At 36.9% G+C, this 15897-nt stretch overlaps 3 protein-coding genes across 3 annotated transcripts; all 3 read left to right on the top strand.

Annotated features, from left to right (window-relative positions):
• Window positions 1–632: 632 nt before the first annotated feature.
• On the top strand, window positions 633–1589 carry LOC113862612 (inverted formin-2-like). The gene is given in 3 exon segments (XM_027495688.1): window positions 633–804; window positions 878–1168; window positions 1171–1589. Coding segments are annotated over 3 exon segments (882 nt in total).
• Window positions 1590–9920: 8331 nt separating this feature from the next.
• Window positions 9921–10446, top strand: LOC113862613 (RING-H2 finger protein ATL64-like). The gene is made up of 2 exons (XM_027495689.1): window positions 9921–9939; window positions 10052–10446. Exons 1-2 carry the CDS (start codon window positions 9921–9923, stop codon window positions 10444–10446), a joined length of 414 nt encoding a protein of 137 aa, XP_027351490.1.
• Window positions 10447–12487: 2041 nt separating this feature from the next.
• On the top strand, window positions 12488–14897 carry LOC113862614 (serine/threonine-protein kinase PBS1-like). Its single transcript, XM_027495690.1, has 4 exons — window positions 12488–12674; window positions 13820–14211; window positions 14312–14669; window positions 14839–14897. Exons 1-4 carry the CDS (start codon window positions 12554–12556, stop codon window positions 14895–14897), a joined length of 930 nt encoding a protein of 309 aa, XP_027351491.1. The 5' UTR covers window positions 12488–12553.
• The last annotated feature ends 1000 nt before the right edge of the window (window positions 14898–15897 follow it).

A 15897-nucleotide genomic window follows, 5' to 3' on the forward strand; every position in this document is an offset into this window, starting at 1 on the left:
ACGTGCTTATTGTTATCTTTAGTTATCAGAGATCCCATAAATTAACAAGCTAGCTTTCACCATAACGTGCTTATTGTCTAAAATCCCCATTATCCAATAATTTGAAGACACCCAAATACAACGTGTCTTCTGCAGATCTGGCAAGAGCAAGTTAAAATTTGCACTTAACATTACAGATTTCCCCGTTATCTACAGTCACGTCTAAGTCTAACTGGTTGAACATATTCGCTTGACAAATGGCATAGAGCATGAAATTAAATTGCTCTAAAATATGTGTCTGTGTGACCCAATGCGCTTTCTTCCCATCAATAATAAATAAAAATACAAATGAACCTGACTATATGTTTTGGTATAATGACCTTCCAAATCTCTGCTTCCTTGCCAACCATATTCTGCCAACACCACCTTCACATGTCTTTGTTTGTAGTGAATACATTTAACAATTTTAGCTCTCTTATTGTAGTTGGTCCTACTACCACTACACACTCACGGGTTCCTTCTATGTACACACCACACTCTCTCACTATAAAATATTGTTACACTTGCACTCACTTGCCACTGCCAACCATCACAAAGATGTTTTAGTTTTGTGGAAGCTTCTTCGCCTTCACTCTTCTGCTTCAATTCCTTCCATGGATCCACTTGTTTTCCATCTTCTTATTCTTCTTCTCACATCTCTTTTTAGTTGCCCATTTGTGGTCATTGCGCAATCTCCTAATATCTCACGGATCAGTGTAGTGGGAGTTGTTTATTGTGACACCTGCTCAAGCAGCAGTTTTTCTAAAGAGAGTTACTTCTTGCAAGGTAAGGCAATGAAAGCTTGGTAGAGTTGGGATTTTGAAATGCAGTGTTTCATTGGTTTGTTCCAATTAATCAGGTGTTGAGGTTCACATACAGTGCAGATTTAGAGCAACCTCACCAAAAACCAGCGAGCAGATAAGCTTCTCAGTGAACAGAACCACAGACCAATATGGAGTGTACAAGTTGGAGATACCACCAGTGGATGGAGTTAATTGCATGGATGGTTCAGCAATTGTGTCAATGTGCCAAGCAAGCTTGATAAGGACCTCATCTCCCATTTGCAACGTTCCCTTTCTAAAGAGCACAACACGTGAGATATCGGTGAAATCAAAACAAGACAACTTGTGTGTGTACACCTTGAGTGCTTTGAGTACAAGCCACCTAAGAAGAACACTACCTTATGTGGTACAACTAGGAGCTCTTTCAACTCTTCAAAATTCTATTTCCCTTATCTTCCACCTTATGGATTCCCATGGCCACCCATTCCTCAGCTACCGTTGCCTCCTTTTCCATCATTACCAATCCCTCCCTTTCCCTCACTGCCATTCCCAACCTTACCACCATCTTTACCTTTTCCATTTCCACCACTCCCTTCATATCCTCCAACACCTTCTCCTCCATTCAAATTAGGAGACCCTACCACTTGGGTACCTCATATACCTTCTCTTTCTCATCTTTCTCCACCACCACCACCACCACCTGCTTTGAATTTAGGAGACCCTTCAACTTGGATCCCTCATTTTTCTCCGTCACCTCCTAATAATATACCCCAAAGCCAAAATCCGTAAAATTTGCTGCAGCTTTTTTTTTTTTTTTTTTTTCTTATGATAATTATATTATGTAATGCAAACATATGATTGAGTGGTGAAGAACAACACAGTATAGAAATTATAGTGCAATGCAATTCAGTAAATGGAACTCTGTTGGGGGATAGTATATATAGCCCCAGTTGTGTACACTTCTATTAATGCTTCACTCTCACTCCCGAGTCAGAAGGGAAGCATCTCATCACGAGAATATTTTGTCCACTCATCACAAAATCGTATCTTGGGATTTTCCTGCAATCAAGTAACTTGATGTCCCAATTTGTATTTTTTTTTTAATATGTTTATCGGTTTCTATCCCCATATCGATTAATCATGTCTTTCTATCTCCAAATCGTATTAGTTAAATAACCTAAACAAAGCCGAAAGTCTGCTAGTTTAGGAACCATGTTGCCATCCAAAAGACTTTTAGTCGGATTTATGTCGCCATGTGCTGGTAGTGTAGTTCATGTGCTGCTCCTATGCAGATCTTTAGCCTCCGCTTCCATGTTAGTGGTTCCTTTTTTAACATCACCACAATATAGGTGCTTACCGTAAAAATAGGAACACACTCAAAGGCATGACTCTGTTAAAAAGGACTAGCTTACCTACTAAAACTGAATAAGTATATATTTATATTAGATATATTCTCATGACCTTTGCGTGTCACATGAATTGAGAACAATACAACCTCCCGTATGGATTTTATTATATAAACATATTTGCACGGTGATTTTATGACAGAACATTCATGCTTTGTGTTTTCTCTCTCACTCTGTGTCATTATCTATATCAACAATGGTTTTAAACAGAGTTTTACGTGTCGCAGGTGGAACCAGGAATGCCATTTCACACACTGTCTAGCCCTTGAATGTTGAAGCGGTTGAGGTCAGTTATTCTTAATAGATAAAAAGTGTTGCTTTCAGAAAGGGGGGCTGTGTTACTGTTAAATAGAAAAACAATTTGACAGTTTAATATTTTATCACTGATTTTTGTTGTGTGCCATAAGATCAATTGAGTCACTCATACAAATGCAAGCATCTTATTTGTGTGAACTGGGTGTGATTTAATATTGTTGTGAAAAATGGATGCAGGAAATCAAGCACTAGCTACACTAGCATTCTTTGGAGTTGGAGTGAAGTTGGTTCTGTTTCTGATCCGAGTGCTGGATCAAGACAGTGTCGAGGCTGCTAATAATGTGAGCAAGTGGATGGGAACCGTTTACATATTCTCACTCATTGGAGCCTTCCTCAATGGTTCTTGCTGGGGTCGATATTTAACATGCTCGATATTTTAGCTCATTTTTGTCGTGGTATTCTATTCATACTATTCTATTCTTTTCTATTGAATTTGATGGCATTAGAAGATGCATGTTGAAAGACATTTCAATTTCATTGAATAGCGCTTGGGGCTGCTGTGGCTGACATCTTGGCAGTCTTTGCTCAAACCACGCGGTTGTGGCCATCTAAGGCGTGCCCATTAAAGAATTTCAATTGACCTACCTAAAGAATTCTGAAGCACCAACAAGAACATATTGTGGGATTTACTAAAATATAGTCAACTAATTAGCCTTCTCACATGTTTAACCAGTTTGAGTCTTTCAAACTTTGTAACACTGCAACTCTGCCAGCATAGTTAACATTCCAATGATTTTAGACACCCCCATTGTTCATAATTAATTTTATCAATTATTTCATCTTCCTCTTGGCTTCCCTTCTTACGTCTTCAAGGTTGATGCTCTTGTACCACCGAGCACAAAACAAGTAGAGCACAAGGTCAAGAGAAGTTAGCATTACTAGGAAAAAAACCAATCCAGGTGACCCATATTCAAGTTATTGGGAATCTATCCTGCTCTCTCCCCTTACTGTGAGAAATAGCAGAATGCCAATAAATTGATTGATAGTTCACTATGGACCTATTGGCCTAAAAAAAGTAATCTTTCTCGATAAAGTCAATTGATTAGGATTTAATTTTACACCTTAAAGAGCTGTACATGCACCTTTTGATGCATACAGTTCACTAAAAATCATATAAACAAAAAGGAATCAATGTGTCTATTTCAACCCTCCTTTTCATAATGGACTCTTTCCCTAAACTGGTAGCATTCTCAACACACATTTTGCTTCCTCAACAAATAATAATGCTCTTGTTTTGTCCTTTTCATGCAAAGAAATTTATTTCAAATCCTTGTTTCGGTGGTAGGAAGATTTACCGGCAACCTAAGGGATCAACTGATCTTCAATGAATGAGAGTTTGCCTGATTATTGGAATGTTAGCTATGTTGGCAACTGGTGCTATTGGGACAGAGCTTGAAAAACTCAAACGGGTTAAGTTGGAGAGAAGGTTAATTCTTTGAAATATTTTGGTAAATCCATGTATGTTTTGGTTGGTGCTGGGAAGTTTTCAGGTATATCGGTCAATTGGAGTTCTTTAGTGGACAAACACTACATGGCATAAAAAGCTTTGGAAGTTCCTTTTGCATGGCTTCAATTTCTCTTCGAAACTATGTCAGCTAGTGTACGTGGTGACGGGAATCACAGCAAGGGAGAGAGAGCAGGATGGATTCCCAATAACTTGAATATGGGGCACATAGGTTTTTCTTCCTCTTTACCGTGCTAACTTCTCTTGACTTTGTGCTCTGGTTCTGTGCTCAACAGCACAAGAGCATCAACCTTGAATGGTGAGAAAGGAAGCCAAGAGGAAGATGAAATGATTGATAAAGTTTGATTGAGAGATTTAGTTGTTTTTGAATTTTTATTTTCTTTCTTTCTAGGCATTTGGGGTGATTGCATGTGTTGAGAAAATTACGCTGAACTTTCTTGTAACGTCAGATTTGTGGAAGTAAAAAATAAATGCGGAATATTGCACACACAAAATTGATAACGGAGTTCGGCCAATAATGCCTACGTCTCCGGACTACTGCAGATATTTTACTAAAGAAAGGGAATACACTCGGTGTTTACAAAACACTCAAAAATGACTCACAACTATTCACAACCCGTAACCCAATTGTACCCAGAAACTAAACTATTTTCTCTGTTTTTTTTCTCTGAATATTTTCAGTTGTTCTGCATATTTTGCCTTTCATTGTTTCCTTTATATAGGCAAATGAAACGCTCAATTTTCAAAAACGCGTTAGGCACCGAATTTTCAAAACGCGTTAGGCACCGAATTTTCAAATTGTACACGTTTTTCTTTCTTCTTCGCATGTGCTTTTTTTTTACTTTTCAACAATCTCCCATTTGAAGACTGATTTCAATCTGTCTTCACACCTCAATCAATGCAACACAACTTCAGTTTGTCAATGGTCACCACCTTTGTTAGCATGTCTGCTGGGTTCTTGCTTCCTATAATCTTTTTCGATGTCAGCACTTCATCCTCAAGCAGAGATCTGATGAAGTGGTAACATATGTCAATGTTCTTGGTTCTAGAGTGAAATGCTGAATTTTTTGCCAGATGTATTGCACTCTGACTGTCACTGTGCAAAACACTCCTTTCTTGGGATTGCTCATGTTGAATATTTGCAAAACACGGTTGATGTACTCCACTTGAGATAACTGCAAAGTTCCCTTTTGCTTATCTCTCGTGATTTGCATTCCAAGGATCTTCTTTGCTGGACCCAAGTCTTTCATGTCAAACTCTTTTGACAGCTGCATCTTCAAATTTCTGATCTCGGCCATGTCTGGACCTACTACTAACATATCATCAATATAAAATAGCAAAATGATATAACTGGAGTTATACCTCTTGAAGAAACAACAGTGGTCAGCATTGCACTTCTTGAAGCCTTCCCTGTGCATGAAGCTTTCAAACTTCATATACCACTGTCTTGGCGCTTGTTTTAGGCCATACAAACTCTTCTTTAATCTGCACACCATATGCTCCTTCCCTTTCTCTAAGAAGCCTTCAGGTTGATGCATGTAGATCTCATCTAGATTTCTGTGAAGAAATGCAGTCTTCACGTCCAACTGCTCCAAGTATAGCTCTTCACTAGCAACAATACTTAACACAGACCTGATAGTATTGAGCTTCACAACTGGTGTAAAAATCTCTGTGTAGTCGACTCTTTCCTTTTGCTGAAATCCTTTGACAACTAGCCAGACTTTGTATCTTTTGGAGCCATCATGGTCCTCCTTCACCCGATACACCCATTTGTTGTGAAGTACCTTTTTTCCCATAGGTAACTCAGCTAGTTCCCATGTCTGATTAGAGATCAAAGACTTCATCTCATCTTTCATAGCAAGCTCCCACTTGGTGGCATCTATAGTTTGACATGCTTCTTCATAATCTTCAGGCTCTCCTCCATCAGTGAACAACATGTAGTGCATGTATCTCCTGTTAGGAACATGAGGTCGAGAAGACCTTCTCAATACAGGAGTTGGAGTAGGAAGCTCTGATATTTCAGACTGCTGCTCACTGCTTTCTCCAGTTGATTCCTCTGGTTGAGGATTATAAACTATAGAACTTTCAAGGACATCGTCAAGTTCTACATGCGCTGGCTCAATTTGTTCTGAATTGTTAGCACCCATGTTATGCTTGTCCTTGTACATCACTCTTTCATTAAAGATTACATCTCTGCTACGGATCATCTTTCTATTTTCATCATCTCATAGGCGGTAGCCAAACTCATCCTCACCATAACCGATGAAAGTGCACTTCTTTGATTTGGGATCAAGCTTATTCCTTCCTTGATCACTAAAGTGCACATATGCTACGCAGCCAAAAACTCTAAGATATGAGAGTTTTACCTCTTTTCCGCTCCATACCTCTTCTGGTATTTTGTGCTCCAATGGTACCGATTGACCTCGGTTGATCAAGTAAGCTGCTGTGTTGACTGCTTCTGCCCATAATTTCTTTGGTAAGCCTGACTGTAAACGCAAGCTTCTGGCTCTTTCAGTCAATGTTCAATTCATACCCTCAGCTACACCATTGTGTTGAGGCGTACCTGGCACGGTCCTCTTCATTCTGATCCCGTGCTCATAGTAAAACTTCTTGAATCTGGTGTCTTCATATTCACTACCATTGTCAATTCTGATCTTCTTAATCTTCAATCCTGTCTCAGTTTCTACCATAGCTTTCCACATCTTGAAAGCCTCAAATACTTCAGACTTATATTTTAGAAAGTATACCTATACCTTTCTGGAGTGATCATCAATAAAAGTCACAAAGTATCGTTTTCCACTAATGGATGGGACAGTTGTTGGACCCCAAACATCAGAGTGAACAAGCTAAAGTCTTTCTTTCTTTGGGGTTCTTCCACTTGTTTGAAAGCTGACTCATTTCTGCTTTCCAAGTATACAGTCTTCACACATGTCAATTTCTACTGACTGAAGACCTGGTAGTTTTCCGTTTGAGTGCATGATTTTTATCACTGTAGAAGACTGTTGCGTAACCTTCACTGGCCAATTGGCTTACTGAGATTAAGCTTTTCGTTAGGTCGGGAATATGTCTGACATTTTTCAATTCCCATACAGACCCATTCAACTTAATCTTCACTATACCTTTGCCCACAATCTCACATGATTGGTCATTACCAAGATAAACTTTACCAAGGTTTCCGGAAACATAATTCTTGAAGAATTCTTTCTGCGAAGTGGCATGAAAAGATGCTCCAGAGTCTAACACCTAAGACTCCTCCTTGCTCTCTAAAGAACATATCAATGCATCATCTCTTCCAGAGGTGGAAGCAACATTTGCCTCTTCTTTCGCCTCCTGATTCTTCGGTGCACTCCTGCACTGATTTTTGTAGTGTCCTGTCTTCCCGCAATTCCAACACTCAATAGTCTTTGAGTTGTTGGAGCTATGATGATTTTTGGACTTAGAACGCCTCACCTTTGATTTACTGCGTCCTCTTCCTCTGGTTGAACTTCTGCCTCTTGACTCTGTATGCAATACTGAAGAGGTTGATGATTCACCCGACTCTCTACGGCGGATCTCTTCACTGAGAACCAAATCACGAACATCATCAAATTTCAACTTATTGCTTCCCGATGAGCTACTCACAGCTGTGACAGTAGCATTCCAACTCTCAGGCAAGGAAGATAAGAGAATTAAAGCCCGTACTTCATCATCGAAATTGATTCCAACTGAACTCAATTGGGTTGTGACAGTGTTGAGTTCATTTAGATGTTGCGCCGTTGAGGCGCCTTCTGCCATCCGTAAGTTGAACAACCGCCTCATCAAATGAACTTTGTTTGAGGCTGATGGCTTTTTGTACATGCTTTCAAGAGCCTTCATAAGATCTGCCGTAGTCTTTTCTTTTGCTATATTGAAAGCAACATTACGGGATAATGTTAATCGGATGACTCCAAGAGCTTTTCTGTCCAGAAGTTTCCAGTCTTCTTCCTTCATAGACTCTGGTTTCTTGCCTGTGAGAGGTTCATGCATGCCTTTCTGATAAAAATAGTCCTCTATTTGCATTTTCCAAAAGCCAAAGTCTGCACCATCGAACTTATCGATTTTCACCTTTCTTTCGTCTGCGGCCATCACTTCCACTCAAATTTGGCTTCTCCTTAGGATCGTTTCTGACAATTTCTGTAAACCACTGTGTTTAGAACATGTCTGTAAATAAATTTGTAACGCCGACAAATTTTTTACTATTCACGATTAACTATTCATGAACAGTAATTTCACTATTCATAAATAGTAATCACAATTTGCAAATCAAAATTTTTTAAACAGTACTATTCGCATGAACAATAATTGCAAAATTAAATTTACTATTCACATGAATAGTAATCACAAATTTGCAAAAAATTTCGAACAGTACTATTTACATGAACATTGCAAAATTAAATTTACTATTCACATGAATAGTAATCACAATTTGTAAATCGAAAGTTTTCAAACAATACTATTCGCATGAACAGTAATTGCAAAATTAAATTTACTATTCACATGAATAGTAATCACAAAATTGTAGAATTTTGGACCAGCTCTGATACCAGTTGTTGAGAAAATTATGCTGAACTTTCTTGTAACGTCAGATTTGTTGAAGTGAAAAATAAATGTGGAATATTGAACACACAAAATTGATAACGGAGTTCGGCCAATAATGCCTACGTCTCCGGACTACTGCAGATATTTTACTAAAAAAAGGGAATACACTCGGTGTTTACAAAACACTAAAAAATAACTCACAACCATTCACAACCCATAACCCAATTGTACTTAGAAGCTAAACTATTTTCTCTGTTTTTGCTCTCTGAATATTTTCAGTTGTTCTGCATATTTTGCCTATCATTGTTTCCTTTATATAGGCAAATGAAACGCTCAATTTTCAAAAACGCGTTAGGCACCAAATTTTTAAATTGTACGCATTTTCCTTTATTATTCGCATGTGCTTTTTTTTTACTTTTCAACAGCATAAGCATGACCAGCACAATTGGAGACTATTATAAAATATTGATGGGGTGATTGCTTTCTTGATAACATGACAGTTTTGGTTTGGTGTTATGCTAGTCTTTGGATCACTGAAAATGCTTTTGTGAATTTAAATGAATTTAGTAGGCATTCTTTGTTTCTATTTATTGATTCTGAATTTTGAAGCATGCTCGCTTGTGAGAAAGGATCAAACCTACCCATTTACTCGTTACGCTTTTCAACATCCAGTGTTAAAGACTTGGCTGTGACATTGGGACAGGAATCGTGTTAAAGGACGAGGAATGATATTATCTGAATTAGAATTGGTCTTACAATTCCAGTTTGCATGTTAATAAAGAGAATCAAGTAAAATTGAAAATTAAAAATGATGATTTTCTTTTTACTGTAAACATTGACGGATTAAAGTAACAACCTTCGGTTTTTGCGGATATTATACTCAAAAAATTGTACTAGTTAAAAAAGAAAAACACATAAGTTATAAAAAATATATATTATTATATAATTTATTATTAAATAAAATTATCTCTTAAACCTATTTCTAAGTATTATCGGGCGAAAATTTTAAAGTTTTAAAGGTACCACGTAATTTACTTATAAAATATCCTCTTAGGTTTAACGACGCCGTAGGAATCACTTAGATTAAACTTACCTCTCTGGTTTCGTTTTTTCACGTAATCCCACGTTTTTCACTACACTGCAACCTACTTCCCTAGTTCCTATGGTGACTCGGGACCGTGTTGCCCTGACGATAACGTTAGTCGTATTGTTCCCAACATGTGTAATCTTTCTATTGAGAAAGATCACACATGAAATTGCTTATGCTATCTGCATTATTTGCCTGTGGTTACTGATGCTTCTGTTAATTTATTTGATTTGGAGGTCTAGCCATATCTCACCTGAGGCGCCTGTGTTAGTGCTCCAATTCTTTATTGGATGGGTTACAGTTACTGCGGTTGGAGCTTCGATTTTCTTATATGAGAAAAGTCCTTATAACGTTGATTATGTTATATGCATTGTGTACTCTTGGTCCATATTTCTTGTGTTCTTGTTTCTTGCATTTGCAGAATTTGAAAGGGCTGAGAATGAGAGGGAAATATCACGTAATCAACGAGCAACACAGTTAACAAGTTTAAGGGCTCGATATGAGAGGGAAATATCACGTATTCGAAGAGAAATACAGTTAACAAGTGTAAGAGGGGCTGGGGAATTACCCCGCTGTGAAACAACGACGCTGCAGTTTCAAAGTGTAAGGGATGAGAGGGTAACATACAGACCAACATTGCCACCACCTACAATCTTCACAGATGATTGCACCATTTGCATGGAACAACTTCAGAATGGAGAGTCCATTCAACCTTCTAGAGTGTGTGTTCATCAATTCCACTCCTCTTGCATCCGCACTTGGTTGGAGATGGGATACACTACTTGTCCTCTCTGCCGCAAAAATTTTATCTATTAACGTCATGTCATGACATATCAATAACACCACAAATGCAATTAATTTCATCATGTGTGCACCTCATTTCATGGAACTTGATCACATGATATATGATTTGTGATCTTACAGCTCTGTTATTTTAATCTAGTATTTTTTTTTTTAACTCTATAATTTGCTCCGATCATCTTAATCACTTTAATTATAAAACTAAATAACAAAATTCAATAACTTGTTTATATAAAAAAATTCATTTTTTTTCATGAGAATCATGTTTCCAATTTCTTTCTTTTAGACGTGTATCTTTCTTTTGCTCTAGTGTGAACCGCTCTTATATTCATATTATCTGGTGTTTTATAATAAATTGCCGAAGTAATTCTTAGCAATCGCTATTAACTTGATAATTTCATTGGAAATTTTTCATGTTCTTAGTTTAATGGGTAGACATGGTGCAACTTTGATGATAATTAATACGGTCTCAATTATGATTAATTATAGTTACGCTAACATGTATAAGGTGCAGCGTCTTCTTATTATGAAAACTATAATTGTGATTAATTATAGTTACGCTAACATGTATAAGGTGCAGCGTCTTCTTATTATGAAAACTATAATTATGATTAATTATAGTTTTATTATAAAATCTTGATGCACGTTAACTCGGTTTTTTTATCAACTATATTTATGAAAAACTAGTGTTTGTGGCAACATACAAGTTTTGACAGGAACATAGGTGTGTGAGGTAACAGGTAGGTGGATCCAGAAAAGAAAGTTAAACTTGCATGCAAAATTGTTTGCATGAGAGTTTAGATTGAGAAAACTCGTGGCATCTTTGTGAGCTACAAAGTTTCAACCGGGCAGGACTATTGGCGTTTGTAATTGCTGCTTCTTGAATTTGGCACAATTCCTGAAGAGTTCACTATATCTGTCACCAAGCTTCGCAAAAGGTTACACCAATATTTTCTATTTTTCACATTCTCTTTTAAAATTTCTCGTTCATTATCTGCTCCTGTTTTAGTTTCGTTCCTTTTTCGGTGCATGTTTTGACACAAAGGCTTTGTGTCAATTGTGAAAAAAAGTAATGCTGTAACAGAACGCCAATGACGTATAAATAAGCAAACACCATTGGTTTCGTTTCCATAAGTAAATATTTATGTTAGATATCTTCTCATGACATTTTCTTATAACATGAATTGAAAATGATACAACTTCACGTATGGATTTTCTTATATTGTAAATTTGTTTGCAAAGTGATGTTATAACATAACATTCATACTTTCTGTTTCTCTCTCACTCTCTGTGTCATTATCTATATTAATAATGGTTGTAAACAGAGTTTTACGTGTCGCAGATGGAACCAGGAATCGCCAATTCACACAACGTCGAGTCCTTGATTTACTTCCACAAGCCATCACTCTCCTCTTCCTAGAATCATTTGCTTTTGCCATGTTCCATAATTTTGCAATATTGTCAATGAATACAGATCCATGGTGACTGATCCGTATTATCGTATACCCCCACGTAGTGGAATAAGGCCTGATTAGTATTGTGTTTATCATTACTTGATATAGTTGTGAAATAGGGAAAAAAAGCTATGCTTTTATGATTATTTTGACGAACTTATAATTCCATAACTATCCTAAAAATGATGAATTGTCTGTGTTTAAATATCTATATCATATATGTATTATTGTGTTGGGCAAAGTACTTTATATTCCCAAGTTAGTATTTCACTGTTGTGTATGCCTAGGAGGATGATAAGGAAATAAAAGCTAATGTTCATACATTTAAATTCATGTTACTTCTTGATCAGATATCTTAAGACATTGACCCATCCCTAATGCTTCTGCCTCTCTCTCTCTCAATGTCATTTTGGGAGTTTTTTATTTTTTGTTGTGGCCATATTGCCATGCATATGGTTTCCTGAGTAAAAGGGGTAGCAGAATAAAAACTTCATATTTCAATGAGAGAAGGCAATCCTTAATCTTAAATGCTCAGAATTTGTGTGGTTGAGACCTCTAGTGACTAGTGAGTCTTAAGATTTCTTCATTTACCTTTGCAGATAGTTGCTGTTAAACAGTTAGACAAAAATGGTCTTCAGGGGAATAGAGAATTCCTTGTGGAGGTTCTCATGCTCAGTCTTCTACATCACCCTAACCTTGTGAATCTCATCGGATACTGTGCAGATGGGGATCAGCGCCTCCTTGTTTATGAATTTATGCCATTGGGATCATTGGAAGATCACCTTCACTGTATGGTTGTGTTGCTCTTTATATCTAATCCTTTGATTATAATTTCTTTTAGGTTAATGTTTCTCAGATATAAAGAAACTGGGAATTCCTATTCTCTTCTATTAATATCCTGAACACCAAAACCAATATGGAAAATAAGAACAAGATGCTTTATTACTGAACTCTATTCCTCTGGATGTTAGCTTCCCAGAAAAGATAGAGGAAGAATCAAAGATACGATGATCCATGTTGTTTGAGACTCTGGTCTCTACAACTCCATAACTGACTTTTCCTCATAAATTCTTTTTACTTATAGCAGCTGTAAATCTGTAACAACCTTTCACAGTTCCATTTTTCCAAACATGCGCTTAGATTGCAGGTTGCAATTTAAGTTTCTTAACATAATTTTGAGTGTGTTGCATAGATGCTATAAAATTTTGTGCATAGGATGGCATGAACATAACATTAGATTGCAACTTCCTCAATAAAATCATCACCAGCTATAATCAGGATGTTTTCTCGTAGATTTCTTTGTGAAATATGTTCTTCTTAGTCTTTGCATGGTAGCACCAATTGATTGATAGCTGCAAACTCTCTCTTATGTGTGGGCAGTCTTTCCACCATGTATAATGCAATGAACTAGAGGTAACCATTGGGTTGAGTTTCAGGTTATGGATACAATACATATGGCCTGCTAGAACTAAAATGGGAATGCCTAAAGCTCAGCTCAAAATTCCATAAACAGGAATTCAAATAAACAAAAATGAAGACTTCTTTTACACAACAATATATTTTAAAACACTATTTTGCAGTTTAGGTTGCCAAAAAGCACGGTATAACAGTGAGATAAGAGATTTTGTTATTAAAAAGATTATATACATTGGATCAACTGACCTTGGTGTCAAACTTGGCAAATTTACACCTTCAATAACATTTTACAAACATTAAATTTTATGAATTCAACAGTGAAATCTTGTGATATTATCCTGATAATATATATTCTGAATTTAAAATGATTTAGAGATTCTTACGTACTTAATTTAATAGTAGAAATTATGTATATTTTAAACAGCATATTACACGTCAAAACTAATGCCTTCTTGAACAAAATGCAATTGTCATGATAACAACTGATGCTTTAACATTATTTATTGACTACTGTGCAGATCTTCCCCCTGATAAGGAACCACTAGATTGGAACACTAGGATGAAAATAGCTGCGGGTGCTGCAAAAGGATTAGAATACCTGCATGATAAGGCAAATCCTCCTGTCATTTATAGAGACTTCAAGTCATCTAACATATTACTTGATGAAGGATACCACCCAAAGCTTTCTGACTTTGGTCTTGCAAAACTTGGTCCTGTTGGTGACAAATCACATGTTTCTACACGTGTCATGGGAACTTATGGTTACTGTGCTCCTGAGTACGCAATGACTGGTCAACTAACTGTGAAGTCAGATGTATATAGTTTTGGGGTGGTCTTCTTAGAGCTGATCACTGGCCGTAAAGCAATTGACAGCAGCCAGCCCCATGGAGAACAAAACCTTGTCACATGGGTTGCCCTCTATTTTTCTTGTCATCTTAGTTAGTTTGGCATGTGTAGGCTCTTGTACATAAAAATGGAGAGGTAATGGTGATTTTATGATGTTTGTGCAGGCACGTCCATTGTTTAATGACCGCAGGAAGTTTTCAAAGTTGGCTGATCCAAATATGCAGGGACGGTTTCCCATGCGGGGTCTTTACCAGGCTCTGGCTGTGGCTTCAATGTGCATTCAAGAATCGGCTGCCACTCGTCCTCTGATTGGAGATGTGGTGACAGCCCTCTCATATCTGGCCAACCAAGCATATGACCCCAGCAATGCTGGGCATGGTCATAGAGGGTCTAGTGATGATAAAAGGAACAGAGATGATAAAGGTGGAAGAATATTGAAAAATGATGAAGCAGGAGGATCTGGACGCAGATGGGATTTGGAAGGATCCGAGAAAGATGACTCCGCACGAGAATATTTATTAAGTTTTATTATTTTATTTTTTTAATAGATAGATTTTTTAAAATTTAAATAATATTATTATATATTTTAATTTGTAAATTTTTATTTATAATAATCTTTTTTATATAAAATAAAATTTATTATAAAAATTTACATTACTTAATTTTTATTTTTATTTTGCTAATAAATGAGGCAGAAGTCCAAGAAACAAAACAAAACTAGGCTACCAGCCTAGACCTCAAGATCCCTAAAGAATCCATGTGCAAAAAAGGCTCAAGAGATAGAAGAGTCTTATCAAAACAAGAGAAAAACACTCCAAAATCATGGCCTAATTTAGCCAACCAATTAGCACTTTGGTTAGCTTCCCTAAACACATGACTAAACCTTGTAATCTTAATCCTTGTAATCAACTCTCTTATTTTACTAATAACAAAATAAAAGGGATAATTACTATTCTGAACATTTACAATCAAAGATAAGGCAATTTTAGAATTAAATTTCACCCAAATGGCCTGAAAATTTTTCTCAAAAACCAAATGGAGGCTCCAAAAATTACCTCAAAGTTCTGCAACAGTAGGATGGCAGGGATCAAGATTTCTACAGAAACCCACAATAAACGCACCAGCAGAGTCTCAGATTAATCCCCCACAACTAGCACCCAAAGACTGAGACATAGAACCGTCTGTATTAAGCTTAAAAAATCCAGGAAGGGCAGGCAGCCACTTCACCAAGCAATTGGTTCCCCAAACATCAACATTTTGCTTCTGCCCAGACCTGCAACAAGAAAGAAAGTAATCAACATCAAGATAGATTTTTCTAGAAAGGTCATGGTCATTAAGATACTTATTCTAAAAAACAAAATTATTTCTAGAAATCCACAAATTCCAAGCAACAAAGCCAAAGATGATGCTCCAATTTGGATGGAAAGTTATGTTTGGAGATATTAAATTCCAGCCAACTGGATAAACCTAGGCTGAAAAATTGCACCCAGTTATCAGGAGGGAGAAAATTACTCCAAATACTATTGGCTGCCCAGCAATCCCTAAGGACATGAATGATAGTTTCAGGGGCCTCCATGCATCTAGGACACAAAGGAGAGACAGCCATATTATAGGAAAATCTTTCCTCATTAGTTAGAAGCCTACCATTGGCAATTTTCCATAAAAACATAGAAATCGTAGGAGGGCCCTTCTAGTCCCAGACCATCTTAAAAATCTTATTATGAGCAAGCGGATCTTGACTAGGATTAGA

The sequence above is a fragment of the Abrus precatorius genome, unplaced genomic scaffold (genome assembly GCF_003935025.1).
Source record: "Abrus precatorius isolate BTA unplaced genomic scaffold, Abrus_2018 Scaffold3, whole genome shotgun sequence".
Classification (NCBI taxonomy): Eukaryota; Viridiplantae; Streptophyta; class Magnoliopsida; order Fabales; family Fabaceae; genus Abrus; species Abrus precatorius.

What these genes read in the sequence shown, in the direction of transcription:
- LOC113862614 (XM_027495690.1), top strand. Translation starts at nt 12,554, where the DNA reads ATGCTCAGTCTTCTACATCACCCTAACCTTGTGAATCTCATCGGATAC. An exon ending in AACAAAACCTTGTCACATGG is followed by an intron (nt 14,212 to 14,311) that starts GTTGCCCTCTAT and finishes ATGTTTGTGCAG; the next exon opens with GCACGTCCATTGTTTAATGA. An exon ending in CGCACGAGAATATTTATTAA is followed by an intron (nt 14,670 to 14,838) that starts GTTTTATTATTT and finishes CTAATAAATGAG; the next exon opens with GCAGAAGTCCAAGAAACAAA.